Below are 22416 nucleotides of genomic sequence, written 5' to 3' on the forward strand. Positions count from 1 at the left end.
TGGGGGTTGAGAGGGAAGGAACAGGAAACAGAGAAAATATATTACTCAAAATGTGTATAAGTATGTTCGGTGGCTCATTACTCTGGGTGCAGGATTATTAATCGTGCTCGTCCCAGGTAGATGAGATTCACCCTGACAAAACATTCATTGTTAGGTGGAAACTAGCTTTCCTTGAGGGAGTAACAGGTTTTATTGTCATCAGAATAATGAAATAGCCATCTGCATCACTAAGTGCTGGCTATGAAGCATTATTCCAGGAATGAACATATGAACTAGGAGCAGGAGTAGGCAATTCAGACTCTCAAGCCTGCTCCGCCATTCATTACGATCATGGCTGATCTCCTCTCTGCCTCAACTCCACTTTCCCGCCCGTTCTCCATAACCCTTCGACCCATTACTAATTAAAAATCTGTCTATCTCAAATTTACTCGATGTCCCGGCATCCACTGCACTCTGGGGTAGTGAATTCCACAGACTCATGACCCTTTGAGAGAAGTAATTTCTCCTCGTCTCTGTTTTAAATCTGCTACTCATCCTAAAACTATGACCTCTCGTTCTAGATTGCCCCACCAGAGGAAACATCCGCTCTTTGTCTACTTTGTCAATCACCTTAATCATCTTAAATACCTCAATTTGATCTCCTCTCATTCTTCTAAATTCGAGAGTAAAGGCCTAAACTGCTCAATCTCTTTTCATAAGACAAACCCCTTATCTCTGGAATCAATCTAGTGGACCTCCTCTGAACTGCCTCCAATGCAACCGCATCCCTCTTCAATTAAGGGGACCAAAACTGTACGCAATACTCCATGTGCGGTCTCACTAATGCCTTGAACAGTTGCAGCAACACTTCCCTACTTTTATACTGTATTCCTTTAGCAATAAGTGAAAAGAATTCCATTTGCCTTCCTTTATTACCTGCTGCACCTGCATGCAAGTTTTCTGCGATTCATGCACGAGGACACCCAGATCCCTCTGCACTGAAGCACTGTGAAGTTTCTTTCCATTTAGATAATTTGCCTTTCTATTCTTCCGACCATAATGGATAACCTCACACTTATCCACATTAAACTCCATCTGCCAAATTTTGGCCTATTCACTTAACCTATCCATATCCATTTGTAAATGTCTTACTTCTTTGTCCTACCTATTTTAGTGTCATCTGAAAATTTGGCTATAGTACCTTCTATCCCTGCATCCAAGTCATTTATATAGATTGTAAATAGTTGGGGCCCGAGGACCGAACCCTGTGGCACCCCCACAAGTTACATCTTGCCAACCAGAAAAGGACCCGTTTATCCCGACTCTCTTTTCTGTTGGTTAGCCAATCCTCTATCCAAGCTAATAAATTGCCCCTAACCCCATGTGATCTTACCTTGTGTATTAATCTTTTGTGTGGCACCTTGTCAAATGCCTTCTGCAAGTCCAGATATACTACATCCACAGGATCCCCATTATTCACTTTACTTGTTACATCTTCGAAGAACTCCAGCAAATTAGTCAAACACGATTTGCCCTTCCTAAAACCATGCTGACTCTGGATTGCGTTTTGACTTTCTAAATGTCCCATTATTACTTCCTTAATAATGGATTCTAACAATTTCCCAATAACAGATGTTAAATTAACTGGTCTATAGTTTCCTACTTTCTGCCTCCCTCCCTTATTGAATAAGGGTGTTATATTAGCATTTTTCCAATCCATTGGAACCTTCCAGTTCTCGCACCTACACTGTTTGGGATCATTTTCTCCCTGCTGCTCTCACGTGCGTTCAAGTCTTCAGAAGAAGGAATTTTCCTCCACACAAGATCAGATGGCAGGTTGTTCAACCTTGCCCGTCTAAGAGTGAAGACCAAAGTACGGAAAGTCCTCATCAGGGAACTCCTCTTTGCTGACGATGCTGCATTAACATCCCACACAAAAGAGTGTCTGCAGAGACTCCAACAGGATTGCGGCTGCCTGCAATGAATTTGGCCGAACCATCAGCTTCAAGAAAACGAACATCATGGGACAGGACGTCAGAAATGTTCCATCCATCAATATCGGCGACCACGCTCTGGAAGTGGTTCAACAGTACACTTACCTAGGCTCAACTATCACCAGTAACCTGTCTCTCGATGCAGAAATCAACAAGCACATGGGAAAGGCTTCCGCTGCTATGTCCAGACTGGCTAAGAGAGTGTGGGAAAATGGTGCATTGACACGAACACAAAAGTCCGAATATATCAAGCCTGTGTCCTAAGTACCTTGCTCTACGGCAGCGAGGCCTGGACAATGTATGTCAGCTAAGAGTGACGTCTCAATTCATTTCATCTTCGCTGCCTCCGGAGAATCCTTGGCATCAGGTGGCAGGACCGTATCGCCAACACAGATGTCCTTGAGGCGGCCAACATCCCCTGCATATACACCCTCCTGAGCCAGCGGCACTTGAGATGGCTTGGCCATGTGAGCCGCATGGAAGATGGCAGGATCCCCAAGGACACATTGTACAGCGAGCCCGTCACTGATATCAGACCCACCGGCCGTCCATGTCTCCGCTTTAATGACGTCTGAAAATGCGACATGATGTCCTGTGACATTGATCACAAGTCGTGGGAGTCAGTTGCCAGTGATCGCCAGAGCTCGCGGACAGCCATAAAGGCAGGGATAAAGTATGGTGAGTCGAAGAGACTTAGCAGTTGGCAGGAAAAAAGACAGAAGCGCAAGACACGAGCCAACTGTGTAACAGCCCCGACAACCAATTTTATCTGCAGCGCCTATGGAAGAGTCTGTCATTCCAGAATTGGCCTTTATAGCCACTCCAGGCGCTGCTCCACAAACCACTGACCACCTCCAGGCGCTTAACCATTGTCTCTCGAGACAAGGAGGCCAAAGAAGAAGAAGAAGGAACCTTACCCGCATCCAGGGAATTTTGGAATATTAAAACCAATGGATCCACTATCTTCGCTGCCACTTCCTTTAAGACCCTAGGATGTAGGCCATCAGGCCCTGGGGACTTGTCTGCATTCAATCCCAATCGTTTGCTCAGTACTTTTTCCCTAGTGATGATTCCTCCCTTTCTATAACCTCTGCATTACCTGTTACTATTGGGATGGTACTAATGTCCTCCACCGTGAAAACTCAGGCAAAATACTGATTTAGCGTCTCCGCCATTTCTGTGTTCCCCACTATTAACTCCCCAGTCACATCCTCCAAGGGACCAACATTCACTTTTTAGCTGCACTCTTCCCTTTTATATACTTTATAGAAGCTTTTGCTATCCGTTTTTATATTTTGCGCTAGTTTTCTTTCATAACTTACCTTTGTACTTTTTTTTAGTAACCCTTTGTTAATCTTTAAAAGTTTCCCAATCTTCCAGCCTGCCACTGGCCTTTGCAATATGGTATGCCTTAGTTTTTGTCTTTTATATTATCCTTAACTTCTTTGCTTAGCCATGGATGTTTTATCCCCCTCTTACAATCTTTCTTCCTCTCTCGAATATATTTTAGTTTGGAGGAATTGAATACCTCCTTAAACATCTGCCACTGCTTATCAACTGTCCTACCTTTTAGTCTTCCTGCCCAATCCAGTAGGGCCAAATCTGTCCTCATGCCTATGTAATTGTCGTTGTTTAACTTCAGAACGCTAGTGTGGGACTCCAGTTTCTCGCCCTCAATCTGAATTTGAAATTCTAGCATGCTATGATCACTCTTCCCAAGAGGATCTTTAACTATGAGATCATTAATTAATCCATTTCATTACATAATACCAAGTCTAGAATAGGGGGTAGGCGGTGGCGTAGTGGTATTATCACTGGACTGGACCCAGGGTATTTCTCTGGGGACATGGGTTCGAATCCCACCACAGCAGAAGGTGGAATTTGAATTTAATTAATAGATCTGGAATTAAAAGCTAGTCTAATGATGGCCATGAAACCATTGTCGATTGTTGAAAAAACCCATCTGGTTCACTAATGTCCTTTAGGGAAGGAAATCTGCTGTCCTTACCCGGTCTGGCCTACATGTGACTCCAGACCCACAGTAATGTGGTTGACTCTTACACGCCCTCTGAAATGGCCTAGCAAGCCACTCAGTTGTACATAACCACTACAAAGTCAATAAAAAGGAATGAAACCGGACGGACCACCCGGCATCGACCTAGGCACCGGAAGCGACAACAGCAAACCCAGCCCTGTCAACCCTGCAAAGTCCTCCTTACTAACATCAGGGGGCTTGTGCCAAAGTTGGGAGAGCTGTCCCACAGACTAGTCAAGCAACAGCCTGACATAGTCATACTCATGGAACCATACCTTTCCAGACAATGTCCCAAACGCTGCAATTGCTATCCCTGGGTATGCAGAGGTGGTGGCACAGTGGTGTACAGTAGGGAGGGAGTTGCCCTGGGAGTCCTCAACATTGACTCCGAACCCCATGAAGTCTCAAGGCATCAGGTCAAACATGGGCAAGGGAACCTCCTACTGATTACCACCAACCGCCCTCCTTCAGCTGATGACTCAATACTCCACCATGTTGAACAGCACTTGGAGGAAGCACTGAGGGTGGCAAGGGCACAAAATGTACTCTGGGTGAGGGATTTCAATGTCCATCACCAAGAGTGGTTCGGTAGCACCACTACTGACCGAGCTGGCCGAGTCCTAAAGGACATAGCTGCTGGACTGGGTCTGCGGCAGGTGGTGGGGGAACCAACACAAGGGAAAAACGTACTTGACCTCGTCCTCACCAATTTGCCTGCTGCAGATGCTTCTGTCCATGACTGTATTGGTAGGAGTGACCACCGCACAGTCCTTGTGGAGACGAAGTCCCGCCTTCACATTGAGGATATCGTCCATCGTGTCATGTGGCACTATCCCTGTGCTAAATGGGATAGATTTCAAACAGATCTAGCAATGCAAAACTGGGCATCCATGAGGCGCTGTGGGCCATCAGCAGTAGCAGAATTGTACTCAACCACAATCTGTAAACTCATGGCCCGGCATATCCCCCACTCTACCATTGCCATCAAGCCAGGAGACCAACCCTGGTTCAATGAAGAATGCAGGAGGGCATGCCAGGAGCAGCACCAGGCATTCCTCAAAATGAGGTGTCAACCTGGTGAATCTGCAACACAGGACTATCTGCGTGCCAAACTGCGTAAGCAGCATGCAATAGACAGAGCTAAGCGATCCCATAACCAACGGATCAGATCTAAGTTCTGCAATCCTGCCGCATCCAGCCGTTAATGGTGGTGGACAATTAAACAACTAACTGGAGGAGGTGGCTCCACAAATATCCCCATCCTCAATGATGGGGGAGCCCAGCACATCAGTGCGAAAGATAAGGCTGAAGCATTTGCAACAATCATCAGCCAGAAGTGCCAAGTTGATGATCCAACTTGGCCTCCTCCTGAAGTCCCCAGCATCACAGATGCCAGACTTCAGCCAATTCGATTCACTCCGCGTGATATCAAGAAACGACTGAAGGCACTGGATACTGCAAAGGCTATGGGCCCTGACAATATTCCGGCAATAGTACTGAAGACCTGTGCTCCAGAACTTGCCGCGCCCCTAGCCAAGCTGTTCCAGTACAGCTACAACACTGGCATCTACCCTGCAATGTGGAAAATTGCCCAGGTATGTCATGTACACAAAAAGCAGGACAAATCCAACCCGGCCAATTACCGCTCCATCAGCCTACTCTCTATCATCAGTAAAGTGATGGAAGGTGTCATCAACAGTGCCATCAAGCAGCACTTGCTTAGCAATAACCTGCTCAGTGACGCTCAGTTTGGGTTCTGCCAGGGCCACTCAGCTCCTGACTTCATTACAGCCTTGGTTCAAACATGGACAAAAGAGCTGAACTCAAGAGGTGAGGTGAGAGTAACTGCCCTTGACATCAAGGCAGCATTTGACCGAGTATGGCATCAAGGAGCCCTAGCAAAACTGAGGTCAATGGGAATCAGGGGGAAAACCCTCCGCTGGCCGGAGTCATACCTAGCACAAAGGAAGATGGTTGTGGTTGTTGGAGGTCAATCATCTGAGCTCCAGGACATCACTGCAGGAGTTCCTCAGGGTAGTGTCCTCGGCCCAACCATCTTCAGCTGCTTCATCAATGACTTTCCTTCAATCATAACGTCAGAAGTGGGGATGTTTGCGGATGATTGCACAATGTTCAGCACCATTCGTGACTCCTCAGATACTGAAGCAGTCTGTGTAGAAATGCAGCAGGACCTGGACAATATCCAGGCTTGGGCTGATACATGGCAAGTAACATTCGTGCCACACAAGTGCCAGGCAATGACCATCTCCAACAAGAGAGAATCTAACCATCTCCCCATGACATTCAACAGCATTACCGTCACTGAATCCCCCACTGTCAACATCCTAGGGGCTACCATTGACCAGAAACTGAACTGGAGTAGCCATATAAATACCATGGCCTGAAGAGCAGGTCAGAGGCTAGGAATCCTGAGGCGAGTAACTCACCTCCTGACTCCCCAAAGCCTGTCCACCATCTACAAGGCACAAATTAGGAGTGTGATGGAATACACTTGCCTGGATGGGTGCAGCTCCAACAACACTCAAGAAGCTCGACACCATCCAGGACAAAGCAGCCCGCTTGATTGGCACCCCATCTACAAACATTCACTCCCTCCACCACCGACGCACAGTGGCACAAGTGTGTACCATCTACAAGATGCACTGCAGCAATGCACCAAGGCTCCTTAGACAGCACCTTCCAAACCTGCAACCTCTACCAACTAGAAGGACAAGGGCAGCAAATATATGAGAACACCACCACCTGCAAGTTCCCCTCCAAGTCACACACCATCCTGACTTAGAACTATATCGCCGTTCCTTCACTGTCGCTGGGTCAAAATCCTGGAACTCCCTTCCTAACAGCACTGTGGGTATACCTACCCCAAATGGACTGCAGCAGTTCAAGAAGGCAGCTCACCACCACCTTCTCGAGGGTAATTAGGGATGGGCAATAAATGCTGGCCTGGCCAGCGTCGCCCACATCCCATGAATGAATAAAAAAAAAAGCCTGTTCCCTGGTTGGTCCACAACATATTGCTCCATTGAGTGGTGTTGAGTACTCCCGCATCTGGCATAACATGTGGTTTGGGTATAAACTTGGATTCTAGGATTTTTACTGTTTAGGGATCACATTTCATGATTCCATCTTTCTATGAAAACTGAGTTCCTAACAATAGCTCAGACTTTGGGGTTCGCGGCGAACAAACAACACTCACTGTTCATTAAGCTTACACGCGCCCACAGAAATTTTGTGGGCTTCTGCACTGCAATTTTGGGTTATCAGGCAGTCAAAGCAGTGTGACGCCCTCTACAGGGCACCTGGGACTTGTGTGAACAAGACAAGCACCTGCGCATCTTCTCAACCAATCAATCTGTTTGCAGAATCTTTACTGAGGCATGCAAAGTCTAAACCAGGAGATGCAAATTAGAATAATTAACTCAATGTAAAATCATGTACAGAGTGAAATAAAGAGGGAAGAAAAGATGGGATAAAAACAGAAAGTGCTAGAAATATACAGCAGGTCTGGCAGCATCTGTGGAGAAAGAAACTGTTAAGAGACCTGAAATGTTTCATTTCAGATTTCTGGCATCTGCAGTATTTTGCTTTTATTGAAGGAAAGATGGGATTGAGAGAGAGAGATGAGACAAAAAAGTAAAAAAAATTAACAAGTCTCCAACAATAATTAAAATCTGGAGGAACAAGTTTGTAATAGTAAATTTTTAGTGCCAAAGAGGTTGATCGGCAGTAATCAAGACTTATCACATTGTTAAAAATTCACCTTTACTTGAATGGACAGCCCTTAACCTTCTGGTGTGTTTAGTGGGTATCTGGTGGATAAGCACCCCAGTTTCCCACCTTCATGTATTTGAATGCTGAGTCTCTCACTGAGGTATTGGTGAACTTAACCTTGTGGAGGCGCAGATCAAATCTGACAGCAACTTCCTGGTTTCCATGCTTAACTGTGCATGTGTGGACACCGGAAGTTGCTGTTCCATTTACTCAATAATGCTGATGTCCTGACCATTATTCTTACTGCAAAATCTGGGCTACGATGTATTCATTACTAATCATTTCTGTGGGCAGTGTCAAATAACCTACCCCGTCCTCACAGCAGAAGGAGTGCTTATATAAGTAGTTGCTTTCAGCAAGTGGAATTTCCAAGGGGGTGGTAAAAGGAGTGAATATGAGGACTTCATCTCTATAAGCAATGGAACTGCTGTATTTATTTTGGTAAAGCTTCAGATTATTACAATGGCATAGATATTTAAGTTCTAGTTTGCTAACCACTATAGTTTATTTAAACAAACTTTGCTAGAAATTCTGAATGAAATTTGATCCCTCAAATAAAAGATATGCTATTCGTTTTAAACATAGTACACATTTCTCTAACTTTTAATTAAAAACAAATTGTTACAAGTATACATTGATTTTTTTTTTTTTTGCCCTATTCTCAAATTTGGCTTTGTGCTTTATGAACTAGCTCCTGACCTAGTACAGATAGCTTCAGCAGGCCATAACCGGTACTACAACAAGTATATTAATGTGAAGCGAGGTGGGATCGGTGGTGTTGCCATGTTGCTGGCTGGTTACGTTCTCATCAGTTACGTCTGGGAGTATGATCACCTAAAGCATGAGCGTCGGAGGAAGTACCACTGATCCACAGCTGAATTCCAGATCATTCCGCTCGCTGTATTTATGGAATTTTAAAGAAACGAGTGTTCGAGTCAGAATCATGGAAAATAAAATTAGAACCAGTAAAAAAAAACATTGATTGTTAGACTGCTGCCACTGTGCATTACTGTATGTAATATAATCGTTTGCTGTAAATGATTGTGGTACTGCCACCTCTTGCCAGCAGTGGCCTTTTGTATAAATCTATCTGATTGGCTCTTGCTCTCTCAAAGGTTAAGTCTATCTGTAGTTTTGAATACAGGAAACCTTGTTTGCCAAAGTCCTAATTACATGACGTAGCCCAGTCAGGTTCCAGTTGCCACACCTCTGTTAGCCTATTTTTCACTCATTCATTTTAACCTTTGCTCCTTTTCTGTACAACCCATCCCAGTTACTCTCCTGTTAAAAGGTTTTAGGGAGCATCTACCTTATAATTGCTATACAGTGAACTGGAGTTGAATAAACATATGCAGCTGTTGTAACGACCAGAAGTTTCATTGGGTTTTTCTCCTTTGAAATTAGATACTTGTTTAAAAAAAAAGCTGATTCAATGGCTGCGCAGCCAGACTTTCTCTCCGGCAATTGTGGTAAGGATATGCTTTATTTTATGTATTGGAACCATTTTTAACTGAGTGTCATGATTGTATCTTGTGGGTTGGGGAAGGGCGAGAGAGTTTTTTCTCTCAAAGCCAGATGTAATTCGATAAGGAGGAAGATTAATTGAATAACCTTTCTGTAATCCAGAAACTGCATGTTCCTTTCCAAGTAAATTTGTCTCTGACAAGCCCTAATGAATAGGCATTGTATGCAGATCCACCAGCCTCCGCTGAAAGCTGCTGAAATGTTAGGCATTCCACTAAAGTGCATGTTTCCAATTAAAAACAGTACTATAGACAACCAGCAAAGTTTATTTATTCCACCTATTTGCTATTGTGTCCAGTGTAGAAGTGGGCCTGAAGCCCAGTTTACTGCAATGTTGTACAAAAGTAACAAATCAACTTTTTTGTACTTACCCGATACTCGTGGCAGTTAGTGAGAAAACTTCAGATGCTGATGTAATAAGAAAGGTCCCATTGTTAAAATAGCACTTTGGTTAACAAAACATAACATCTGATAGCAGAATTCTAAACTGACGTAAAATAGAAGTTTAGACCTCGTGTACGAAGGTATTTGAGTTTTTTGTATTACAACTCTGCTGCCTCTGTCTGAATTAGGTAGTCCCCAGGTATGGGTTATCTAGGTTTGAGAAATCACGTTTGGATTTCAAAAATGGTGAGATTTTTTAAAAAATACATTTTTAAGCAATTTTCAAAATTTCAGAAGTTCTTTATAATGTAGAATTTCTCATATGCTCAAGCTTCAATTTTTTTTTAATATCAAAATGTAGCTTAGACCTCCTGCTTTTCTGAGGTAGCTTCCTCCTTTTCATCTGTTTGCTACTGTATGGAAATTGGGGAGATTTTCTTTTGCAAATAGAGATAAAGCTGGAGAATTGTGCTAATTTATAATAAGTACACTCGAAATCCTTGGTGCTCAAAGATTCACTGTATTGCTGGGTTACTAAACGTTTCTGTGCCTAAGGACTTTTCGAACATCGCATTATGAGGGTGTTAATAGATTTTTGATCATAGTCATCTCTAGCCAGTAGTCCATAAACTCCGTGAATCATCTGTGTTTGCAAGATATTGTCAGTATCCAAAAATAAAATGTGGACAGGATATACAGGATGTAATATACTACATAGGCGACTTGTCACATTTGATGTAGCCTTTTATATACTCCTTCGTAATTTCTTTGCAAGCTTGATTGAGCCTTTGTTGAAAAGAGTTGAAAACTAAGCCAGAGATAGTATAAAGAAAAATGTAGCAAAAATCATTTTTAGTTTTTTTTTTAAGAGATACAGCACTGAAACAGGCCCTTCGACCCACCGAGTCTGTGCCGGCCATCAACCACCCATTTATACTAATCCTACACTAATCCCATATTCCTACCACATCCCCACCTGTCCCTATATTTCCCTGCCACCTACCTATACTAGGGGCAATTTATAATGGCCAATTTACCTATCAACCTGCAAGTCTTTGGCATGTGGGAGGAAACCGGAGCACCTGGAGGAAACCCACGCAGACACAGGGAGAACTTGCAAACTCCACACAGGCAGTACCCAGAATTGAACCCGGGTCGCTGGAGCTGTGAGACTGCGGTGCTAACCACTGCGCCACTGTGCCGCCCTTTTCAAGAACATTAAAGCACAATGTGCAAGTTTCAAAATGGGAGTTATGATCTTCCATATACATTTGAAAGGAATACTGAGAATCAAGGATATCTGCTGGTGAATTATTTTAAACCGTGAACCATTGAAGTGAAGCTTGAAAGATGCACTTTCATTAAGAGATTAGGCTATTATATTTGAGCACATATGTGTTCTGAGGAGACCAGAGCATTTTATATTTCTGTACTAGTGCCGGAGCATTCAGACAAAAGGAACTGTGATCCAAGAGGCTGTCTTGTATTTCAGGATATAGCTATTTTTAATCTTTTTCTTATCCTTGTCAGTTCAGATTTTATGTATCAAAGCACTTGAAGGTGAATTTTGCATTATGGGACCTATAATACTATCAGGTTATTAATAGTTGAATTAATTGCAAAAAAGACTTCTTCATTCCATGTTATTGGGAAGCCAGTAGTCCTCGAGATGGAGTGGTCTTGTTTTTGGGATATTGTTGGCTGGCCTGTTGTTCAGAATATTCAATTTTACCTTCATGTGAGAATGTTTAAACAGAAAAGATCTGAGGAGACACAGAAATGTGACATAGTGTAGTTTGTACTAGAGAAATGGAAAAGTTAATAGGGAGTAGAAGTTTATCCTTCAGTTCAGATTATAACAAACACAGTAAAATAATTTAAAGAATTAAGAGGGGAAAACTGTTTGTCAGCTAAAGCAAATAATTTTGGTACAAATAAGAAAACACAACTGCAAATGCTAGAAAATCAGAAGTAAAAGCAAGTGCAGGAAATAGACAGCAGGTCAGTGAGTAACTGTAATGAGGAAAGACAGATTAATATTCAGGCATGGATTCCTTAGGCTTTGGAGAGGAGAAGAGCCACAAAATTAATTCCCTGGTTAAGGTGCCTTAGTTACCTAGATAGGCTCAAAGAGCTGGGTCTGTATGCCTTAGAATAGTGTAGACTCGGGTGATTTGATTGAGGTTTCCAAAATAAATGAAGAAACAAGATTGTGTTTATGAAGACCAATTCTGTAGCAGAAATATATTGGATATTAGGAAGTTTTTCTTTTCCCATATAGGACCTATGCAACAGATTGCCGATTTGTGCAGGAAACATTTGCTGTATTCTCTTGAAAAAGCTGGGTCTGTTACTGACCTGGGCAAGATTCATTTTCTACAAGAGATAGGTACCCTGTAATATAAATCTCTGTGAAATCTCTTGCACTAGCTTTGATTGCCTAAAGGGGTATGAGAGGGATGTTTCAGATTTACCTCTCCCTGCCACAATTGGCCCAGGTTTTTATCTTTTTTTTTCACCTCTCCCAGGAGATTACGTGGCTCCAGGTGGATAGGGAATGTCAGTGATGCATAAGGTGTTAGGACTACATGGGATAGCTTAGATGGTCCAGCAATTTTTTTTTCTCCTGTCGTTATCATAGGTAAGAATTTCATAATTAAATGTCTCACCTAACATGCAGTGAGGCCCCTTGTACTGTATTGAAAGAAACTGATCGGTATTACACTTTATGTAATGTCAAGTTGGAACGGTTAATAAGATATTTTTGCAAATTTTATGAATAAAGTATATTTTTGGGAAAAAAACATAGTTTCCTGTTGGTATCAGCTATTATTTCAGAATGATTTTTTTTTGATTACGCCTCTGTTTACAGCTTTACTATGTTAAAGGCACTATTGTTGCAGTTTCTCATTGTTCTAAGCATGGGAGGAAGGACTGTAATTGATCTGATGTGCAAGATTTTATCAATTAATTATTCTCTGTTTCTCAACAGAACACCCTTCCGCAGATTTCTGCCACCTTATTTGGGAGGTTCCCAGTATTTGTGTTTAAAAAGAGTGCAGAAACAAATCTAAATTTCCATTCAAGAGGCTGAATTTCAAGTCTTAATATGAATCCTGCCTCCTAATTCTCCAGCAGTGAGAATGTCTGCATCCATAATTGAAAAGGGAAGAATATGCTGCAAGCAGTAGATTTATGCAGTCATATTGTTAGACTTATCATACTTCTATTAATTCTGATTATTGAGCAAAAATATCAAGTTAAATGTTTTCCCTACAGAGAAACATTTTTAAATCAATAGTTAAGCTATAAATAAAACAAGAAAACATTATATTTAAGGAAAACAACCACGATGAAAGTAAATCCTGGCCACTTTGTTTGTGGAGAGCTTCAGAGAAACATTATGAGAAGATGACCCCATTTGTGAAGTACATTTCTCTCTTCCCCATCTCTTAATAGAGAGATATCTGTGACACACATTTCATCAAACAATATGCTTTTCATTCTAGCAATAATCTTGCAAAAGCCTTTTCCCTATCCAACATTTAGAATTTTACTGCATTTAAAGATGATGGGCATTATTGTCTTGATATAATTATATTTAAATTAACTTGCATTTATAAAGCACCTTTAATGTAATGTTTCAAGATGGTTCACATGAGTATTGTCAAACAAAATTTGGCAGGAGCCATATTAAGATATATTGGGACAGGTGACCAAATGCTTGGTCGGAGGTATATAGAATTAAATAGAATATGCAGCACAGGAAACAGGCCATTCGGCCCAACCAGTCCACACTGGCATTTATGTTCCACTTCAGTCTCCTCCCATCCTTCTTCATCTATCAACATAGCCCTCTATTCCTTTCTCTCTCATGCTGATGTAACCTCCCTTTTTAAATGCATCTATACTATCTGCTTCAACCATTCCCTCTGGTAGTGAGTTCCACATTCTCATCACTTTCTGCTTAAGATGTTTCTTCTGAATTCTCTATTTGATTCCTTGGTAACTATCTCATATTATTGGCATCTAGTTTTGCTCTTTCCCACAAGTGGAGACGCTTTCTGTGTCTATTCTATCAAAATATTTCATAATTATAAAGATCTCTAACAGGTCGTCCCCCAGCCTTCTCTTTTTCAAGAGAAAAGAGACCCAGCCTGTTTATCATTTCCTGATGGGTATAACCTCCCAACTCTGGTATTATCTTTGTAAATCTTTTTTCATCCTTTCAGTGCCTCTCTGTCCTTTTTATAAAATGGCAATCAAAACTCAGCACAAATATGGTTTAACCAAGGTTCAATAAAAGTTTAGCCTAACGTTTGCCACTTTTCACTTCTGTTCCTGTAGAAATAAACTCTAGTGCTTGGTTTGCTCTTTTTTTAATGGCCTTATTAACTTGGTGGGTTTTGAGGCGATTCTTAAAACAGAAGAGACGGTTTTAGGCTGAGAATTCCAGAGATTAGAGCCTAGGTAGCTGAAAGCATAGCCAACAGCACTTGTATTTATATAGCACTTTTCATGTCCTCTGGATATTCAAAGTATTTCACAGCCATTGTATTTAAATTTGAAGTATGCAAACTGCAGCCAAAAATGTTCATAGCAAAGCTTCATAAAATGCAAATGATTGACCAGATAATCTGTTTTTGGTAGCGTAGGTTGAAGGATGGAAGTTGGCCAGGATACTGGGAGAGCTCCCTGCTTTCTTTAATTAGTACCTTGGTTTTAACATTGCACCTGAATGATAGCACCTCCGACAGTGCAGCAGTCTCAGTATTGCACCAAAGAGTCAATCAGATTTCTGATCAAATCCTGGATTTGGGCTCAAGTCCATAACCATCTGACTCGTCAGAGTGGTATCAACTGAGCCAAGCTGACTAGTCTGAGCAGTACTATAAACTTACAGTAAGGTGAACAACTGTGAAAATGGGGTGTATAAAGCAAAGCTTTTAGTTTCGGTGACTGCAGCTTGGATAGCAACGGAGGTGCGTGAACGGGCTTACAGCTGTGAAGTCAATTTCAGCGTAAGTTTAAAAGTGAATTCCCTTTTGTTTTCGGAGGACCAGGGGACTGCTGGGTAAGGAAAAAGGTATATATTTGTGTGGTGGCTGTACCCGAGACACTACACGTGTAGTGTCTCCCACCCACCCTCCTCCTCTCACCAAAAAAAAAAGGACTCTGGTGTGTTGATAAGGTAAGCTTTTTATTTAGGAAGTTCTGTCCGTTGGATTGCTAACCTAACAAGTTTTGACTTTTTGTTTTTTTTTTTGGTTTTTCAGTAGATTTGTTGGGAATTTGGAATAGTGGGAATGGAGGTTAAGGCAGTTGTATGTTCCTCCTGCAGAATGTGGGAGGTAAGGGTCGCCAAGAGTGTCCCTGCTGACTGCATCTGTGGGAAGTGCACCCAACTCCAGCTCCTCGAGAACCGCGTTAGGGAACTGGAGCTGGAGCTGGATGAACTTCGGATCATTCGGGAGGCGGAGGAGGTTATTGAGAGGAGTTATGGGGAGGTAGTCACACCTCAGGTAAAAGAAGTAGGTAGATGGGTTACCGTCAGGGGAAGGAGAGGGAACCAGCAGGCAGTGCAGGGATCCCCTGTGGCCGTTTCCCTCAACAACAGGTATACCGTTTTGGATACTGTTGCGGGGGACAACTTACCAGGGGTAAGCAATGGGGTACAGATATCTGGCACAGAGTCTGTCCCTGTTGCTCAGAAGGGAAGGGGGAAGAGGAGCAGAACATTAGTCATTGGGGACTCCATAGTTAGGGGAACAGATAGGAGGTTCTGTGGGAACGAGAGAGACTCACGGTTGGTATGTTGCCTCCCAGATGCCAGGGTTCGTGATGTCTCGGATCGTGTTTTTGGGATCCTTAATGGGGAGGGGGAGCAGCCCCAAGTCGTGGTCCACATAGGCACCAACGACATAGGTAGGAAGAGAGATGGGGATTTAAGACAGAAATTTAGGGAGCTAGGGTGGAAGCTTAGAGCGAGAACAAACAGAGTTGTTATCTCTGGGTTGTTGCCCGTGCCACGTGATAGCGAAGCGAGGAATAGGGAGAGAGAGGAGTTGAACACGTGGCTGCAGGGATGGTGCAGGAGGGAGGGTTTTGGTTTCCTGGATAATTGGGGCTCTTTCTGGGGTAGGTGGGACCTCTACAAACAGGATGGTCTTCACCTGAACCAGAGGGGTACCAATATCCTGGGGGGGAGGTTTGCTAGTGCTCTTTGGGGGGGGTTTAAACTAATTCAGCAGGGGAATGGGAACCTAAATTGTAGTGCCAGTGTACAGGATGTTGAGAGTAGTGAGGTCAGGGATATGGTTACAAGGATGCAAGAGGGCACTGGCAAGCAAGAACCTGGTTTAAAGTGTGTCTATTTCAACGCCAGGAGCATCCGGAATAAGGTGGGTGAGCTTGCAGCATGGGTTGGTACCTGGGATCCTGATGTTGTGGCCATTTCGGAGACATGGGTAGAGCAGGGGCAGAAATGGATGTTGCAGATTCCGGGATTTAGATGTTTCAGTAAGAACAGAGAAGATGGTAAAAGAGGGGGGGTGTGGCATTGTTAATCAAGGAGAACATAGAACATAGAACATAGAAAATACAGCACAGAACAGGCCCTTCGGCCCACGATGTTGTGCCGATCCTTTGTCCTCTGTCAAGGACAATTTAATCTATACCCCATCATTCTCCTTTATCCATATACCTATCTAAAAGCCGTTTGAAAGTCCCTAAAGTTTCTGACTCAACAACTTCCCCAGGCAAGGCATTCCATGCCCCGACCACTCTCTGGGTAAAGAACCTTCCCCTGACATCCCCCTTATATCTCCCACCCTTCACCTTAAATTTATGACCCCTTGTAACGCTTTGCTCCACCCGGGGAAAAAGTTTCTGACTGTCTACCCTATCTATTCCCCTGATCATCTTATAAACCTCTATCATGTCACCCCTCATCCTTCTCCGTTCTAATGAGAAGAGGCCTAGAATGTTCAGCCTTTCCTCGTAAGACTTATTCTCCATTCCAGGCAACATCCTGGTAAATCTCCTCTGCACCCTCTCCAAGGCTTCCACATCCTTCCTAAAATGAGGCGACCAGAACTGCACACAGTACTCCAAATGAGGCCTTACCAAGGTCCTGTACAGCTGCATCATCACCTCACGGCTCTTAAATTCAATCCCTCTGCTAATGAACGCTAACACCCCATATGCCTTCTTCACAGCCCTATCCACTTGAGTTGCAACTTTCAACGATCTATGCACATAGACCCCAAGGTCTCTCTGCTCCTCCACATGCCCAAGAACCCTACCGTTAACCCAGTATTTTGCATTCGTGTTTGTCCTTCCAAAATGGACGACCTCACACTTTTCAGGGTTAAACTCCATCTGCCACTTTTCAGCCCAGCACTGCAACCTATCCAAGTCCCTTTGCAGACGACAATAGCCCTCCTCGGTATCCACAACTCCACCAACCTTTGTATCATCTGCAAATTTACTGACCCACCCTTCGACTTCCTCATCCAAGTCGTTAATAAAAATCACAAACAGGAGAGGACCCAGAACTGATCCCTGTGGCACGCCACTGGTAACTGGGCTCCAGGCTGAGTATTTACCATCTAAGACCACTCTCTGCCTTCTATCAGTTAGCCAATTCTTAATCCAACTGGCCACATTCCCCACTATCCCATGCCTCCTGACTTTCTCCATAAGTCTACCATGGGGGACCTTATCAAATGCCTTACTAAAATCCATGTACACCACATCCACTGGTTTACCCTCATCCACTTGCTTGGTCACCTGCTCAAAGAATTCAATCAGGCTTGTGAGGCAAGACCTACCCCTCACAAAACCGTGCTGACTGTCCCGAATCAAGCAGTGTCTTTCCAGATGCTCAGAAATCCTATCCCTCAGCACCTTTTCCATCAACTTGCCTACCACCGAAGTAAGACTAACTGGCCTGTAATTCCCAGGGTTGTTCCTATTCCCTTTCTTGAACAGGGGCACAACATTTGCCACCCTCCAATCACCTGGTACCACCCCCGTCAACAGAGAAGATGAAAAGATCATTGCCAGCGGCTCTGCAATTTCATCCCTTGCTTCCCATAACATCCTTGGATATACCCCGTCAGGCCCGGGAGACTTGTCTATCTTCAAGTTATTCAAAAACCCCAACACATCTTCCCTCCTAACGAGCACTTCCTCGAGCTTACCAGTCTGTTTCACACCGTCCTCTTCAGTAATACACCCCTTCTCATTCGTAAATACCGAAGAGAAGTACTCATTCAAAACCTCACTTATCTCTTCCGGCTCAACACACAGTCTCCCGCTATTGTCCTTGACCGGACCTACGGTCCCCCTAGTCATCCTCATATTTCTGACATACGCGTAAAAGGCCTTGGGGTTTTCTTTTATCCTACCCGCCAAGCATTTTTCATGCCCTCTCTTAGCTCTCCTAATCCCTTTCTTCAGATCCTTCCTGGCCATCTTGTATCCCTCCAGAGCTATGCCTGTGCCCTTTTTCCTCAACCTTATATACGCATCCTTCTTCTTCCTAACAAGACTCTCAACCTCTCTTGTCAACCACGGTTCCCTCACATGACCATCCCTTCCCTGTCTGACAGGGACATGCTTATCAATGGCCCCTACTATCTGCTCCTTGAAAAAGTTCCACATTTCGACCGTGCCCTTCCCTGCCAGCATATGCTCCCAACTTATGCTCCTCAGTTCCTGCCTGACAGCATCATATCTACCCTTCCCCCAATTGTAAACCTTGCCCTGTTGCACATACCTATCCCTCTCCATTACCACAGTGAATGCTACAGAATTGTGATCACTATCTCCAAAGTGCTCGCCCACCAACAGCTCTATCACTTGCCCTGGTTCATTACCTAGTACCAAATCCAATATTGCCTCCCCTCTGGTCGGGCAGTCTACATACTGAGTCAGAAAAGCTTCCTGGACATACTGCACAAACACTACCCCATCCAAACTATTCGATCTAAAGAGTTGCCAATCAATATTTGGGAAGTTGAAATCCCCCATAATTACTACCCTGTGACTTCTGCTCCTTTCCAAAATCTGTTTCCCAATCTGCTCTTCCACCTCCCTGCTGCTATTGGGGGGCCGATAGAAAACTCCCATCAAGGTGACTGCTCCTTTCCTGTTCCTGACCTCAACCCACAGTGCCTCAGTCGGCAGATCCTCCTCGAAAATTCTTTCAGCAGTTGTTACACTATTTCTAACTAACAATGCCACCCCCCCACCTCTTTTACCACCATTCCTAATCTTATGAAAACATCTATAACCAGGTACCTCCAAGAACCATTCCTCCCCCTCACCTATCCACGTTTCAGTGATGGCCACAACATCGTAGTCCCAAGTGCCCATCCACGCCTTCAATTCACTCACCTTATTCCTGATGCTTCTTGCGTTGAAGTATACGCACTTTAACCCTTCTCCGTGCCCATCTGTCCTCCGCGACAGTGCTACCTTCCCCAATACCTCACTACACTCTTTGTCTTTCTGAGTGGACCCACTGGTCCCTGGACTACAAGTCCGGTTCCCATCCCCCTCCCAAACTAGTTTAAACCCTCCCGAACAGTACTAGCAAACCTCCCTCCCAGGATATTGGTGCCCCTCTGGTTCAGATGCAGCCCGTCCTGTTTGAACAGGTCCCATCTTCCCCAGAATGCAGTCCAATTATCCAAGAACTGGAAGCCCTCCCTCCTACACCATTCCTGCAGCCACGTGTTCAGCTGTGCTCTCTCCCTATTCCTAGCCTCACTATCACGTGTATTACAGCGACAGAAAGGACGTTTGAGGACTCGTCTACTGAGGTAGTATGGGCTGAGGTTAGAAACAGGAGAGGTGAGGTTACCCTGTTGGGAGTCTTTTATAGACCTCCGAATAGTTCCAGAGATGTAGAGGAAAGGATAGCGAAGATGATTCTTGACAGGGGTGAGAGTAACAGGGTAGTTGTTATGGGGGACTTTAACTTTCCAAATATCGACTGGAAATACTATAGTTCGAGTACTTAGATGGGTCAGTTTTTGTCCAGTGTGTGCAGGAGGGTTTTCTGACACAGTATGTAGACAGGCCAACCAGGGGCGATGCCACATTGGATTTGGTACTGGGAAATGAACCCGGCCAGGTGTTAGATTTAGATGTAGGTGAGCACTTTGGTGATAGTGATCACAATTCGGTTAGGTTTACCTTAGCGATGGGCAGGGACAGGTATTAGATTAGATTAGATTAGAGATACAGCACTGAAACAGGCCCTTCGGCCCACCGAGTCTGTGCCGACCATCAACCACCCATTTATACTAATCCTACACTAATCCCATATTCCTACCAAACATCCCCATCTGTCCGTATATTTCCCTACCACCTACCTATACTAGTGACAATTTATAACAGCCAATTTACCTACCAACCTGCAAGTCTTTTGGCTTGTGGGAGGAAACCGGAGCACCCGGAGAAAACCCACGCAGACACAGGGAGAACTTGCAAACTCCACACAGGCAGTACCCAGAATCGAACCCGGGTCCCTGGAGCTGTGAGGCTGCAGTGCTAACCACTGCGCCACTGTGCCGCAGGGCAAGAATTATAACTGGGGGAAAGGAAATTATGATGCGATTAGGCAAGATTTAGGATGCGTAGGATGGGGAAGGAAACTGCAGGGGATGGGAACAATCGAAATGTGGAGCTTATTCAAGGAGCAGCTACTGCGTGTCCTTGATAAGTATGTACCTGTGAGGCAGGGAGGAAGTTGTCGTGCGAGGGAGCCGTGGTTTACTAAAGAAGTTGAAGCGCTTGTCAAGAGGAAGAAGAAGGCTTATGTTAGGATGAGACGTGAAGGCTCAGTGAGGGCGCTTGAGAGCTACAAGCTAGCCAGGAAGGATCTAAAGGGAGAGCTAAGAAGAGCAAGGAGAGGACACGAGAAGTCATTGGTGGATCGGATCAGGGAAAACCCTAAGGCTTTCTATAGGTATATCAGGAATAAAAGAATGACTAGAGTTAGATTAGGGCCAATCAAGGATAGTAGTGGGAAGTTGTGTGTGGAATCAGAGGAGATAGGGGAAGTGTTAAATGAATATTTTGCGTCAGTATTTGCAGTAGAGAAAGAAAATGTTGTTGAGAATACTGAGATTCAGGCTACGAGACTAGATGGGATTGAGGTTCACAAGGAGGAGGTGTTAGCAATTTTGGAAAGTGTGAAAATAGATAAGTCCCCTGGGCCAGATGGGATTTATCCTAGGATTCTCTGGGAAGCTAGGGAGGAGATTGCAGAGCCTTTGTCCTTGATCTTTATGTCGTCATTGTCGACAGGAATAGTGCCGGAAGACTGGAGGATTGCAAATGTTGTCCCTTTGTTCAAGAAGGGGAGTAGAGACAGCCCTGGTAATTATAGACCTGTGAGCCTTACTTCGGTTGTGGGTAAAATGTTGGAAAAGGTTATAAGAGACAGGATTTATAATCATCTTGAAAAGAATAAGTACATTAGAGATAGTCAGCACGGTTTTGTGACGGGTAGGTCGTGCCTCACAAACCTTATTGAGTTTTTCGAGAAGGTGACCAAACAGGTGGATGAGGGTAAAGCAGTGGATGTGGTGTATATGGATTTCAGTAAGGCGTTTGATAAGGTTCCCCATGGTAGGCTATTGCAGAAAATACGGAAGTATGGGGTTGAAGGCGATTTAGAGCTTTGGATCAGAAATTGGCTAGCTGAAAGAAGACAGAGGGTGGTGGTTGATGGCAAATGTTCATCCTGGAGTTTAGTTACTAGTGGTGTACCGCAAGGATCTGTTTTGGGGCCACTGCTGTTTGTCATTTTTATAAATGACCTGGAAGAGGGTGTAGAAGGGTGGGTTAGTAAATTTGCAGATGACACTAAGGTCGGTGGAGTTGTGGATAGTGCCGAAGGATGTTGTAGGGTACAGAGAGACATAGATAGGCTGCAGAGCTGGGCTGAGAGATGGCAAATGGAGTTTAATGCGGAAAAGTGTGAGGTGATTCACTTTGGAAGGAGTAACAGGAATGCAGAGTACTGGGCTAATGGGAAGATTCTTGGTAGTGTAGATGAACAGAGAGATCTTGGTGTCCAGGTGCATAAATCCCTGAAGGTTGCTAACCAGGTTAATAGGGCTGTTAAGAAGGCATATGGTGTGTTAGCTTTTATTAGTAGGGGGGTCGAGTTTCGGAGCCACGAGGTCATGCTGCAGCTGTACAAAACTCTGGTGAGACCGCACCTGGAGTATTGCGTGCAGTTCTGGTCACCGCATTATAGGAAGGATGTGGAAGCTATGGAAAGGGTGCAGAGGAGATTTACTAGGATGTTGCCTGGTATGGAGGGAAGGTCTTACGAGGAAAGGCTGAGGGACTTGAGGTTGTTTTCGTTGGAGAGAAGGAGGAGGAGAGGTGACTTAATAGAGACATATAAGATAATCAGAGGGTTAGATAGGGTGGATAGTGAGCGTCTTTTTCCTCGGATGGTGATGGCAAACACGAGGGGACATAGCTTCAAGTTGAGGGGTGATAGATATAGGACAGATGTGAGAGGTAGTTTCTTTACTCAGAGAGTAGTAAGGGCGTGGAACGCCCTGCCTGCAGCAGTAGTAGATTCGCCAACTTTAAGGGCATTTAAGTGGACATTGGATAGACACATGGATGAAAATGGAATAGTGTAGGTCAGATGGTTTCACAGGTCGGCGCAAC

The 22416-nt window shown here is 44.1% G+C and overlaps 1 protein-coding gene across 3 annotated transcripts in view; it reads left to right on the forward strand.

Annotated features, from left to right (window-relative positions):
* The window catches only part of LOC137376482 (echinoderm microtubule-associated protein-like 4), a 465004-nt gene that overhangs the window by 104129 nt on the left and 338459 nt on the right, over positions 1–22416 (forward strand). The window contains exon 1 of one of the 3 annotated variants that reach the window (XM_068045139.1): positions 9067–9269. The exons of the other annotated variants lie outside the window; for them this stretch is intronic. Within the exon in view, the coding sequence (XP_067901240.1) occupies positions 9233–9269 (37 nt within the window). The 5' untranslated portion in view covers positions 9067–9232. Of the gene's footprint in view, positions 1–9066; positions 9270–22416 lie in introns of those variants that run through there. 3 annotated transcript variants of the gene reach the window in all.

Source organism: Heterodontus francisci, chromosome 13 (assembly GCF_036365525.1).
Source record: "Heterodontus francisci isolate sHetFra1 chromosome 13, sHetFra1.hap1, whole genome shotgun sequence".
NCBI lineage: Eukaryota > Metazoa > Chordata > Chondrichthyes > Heterodontiformes > Heterodontidae > Heterodontus > Heterodontus francisci.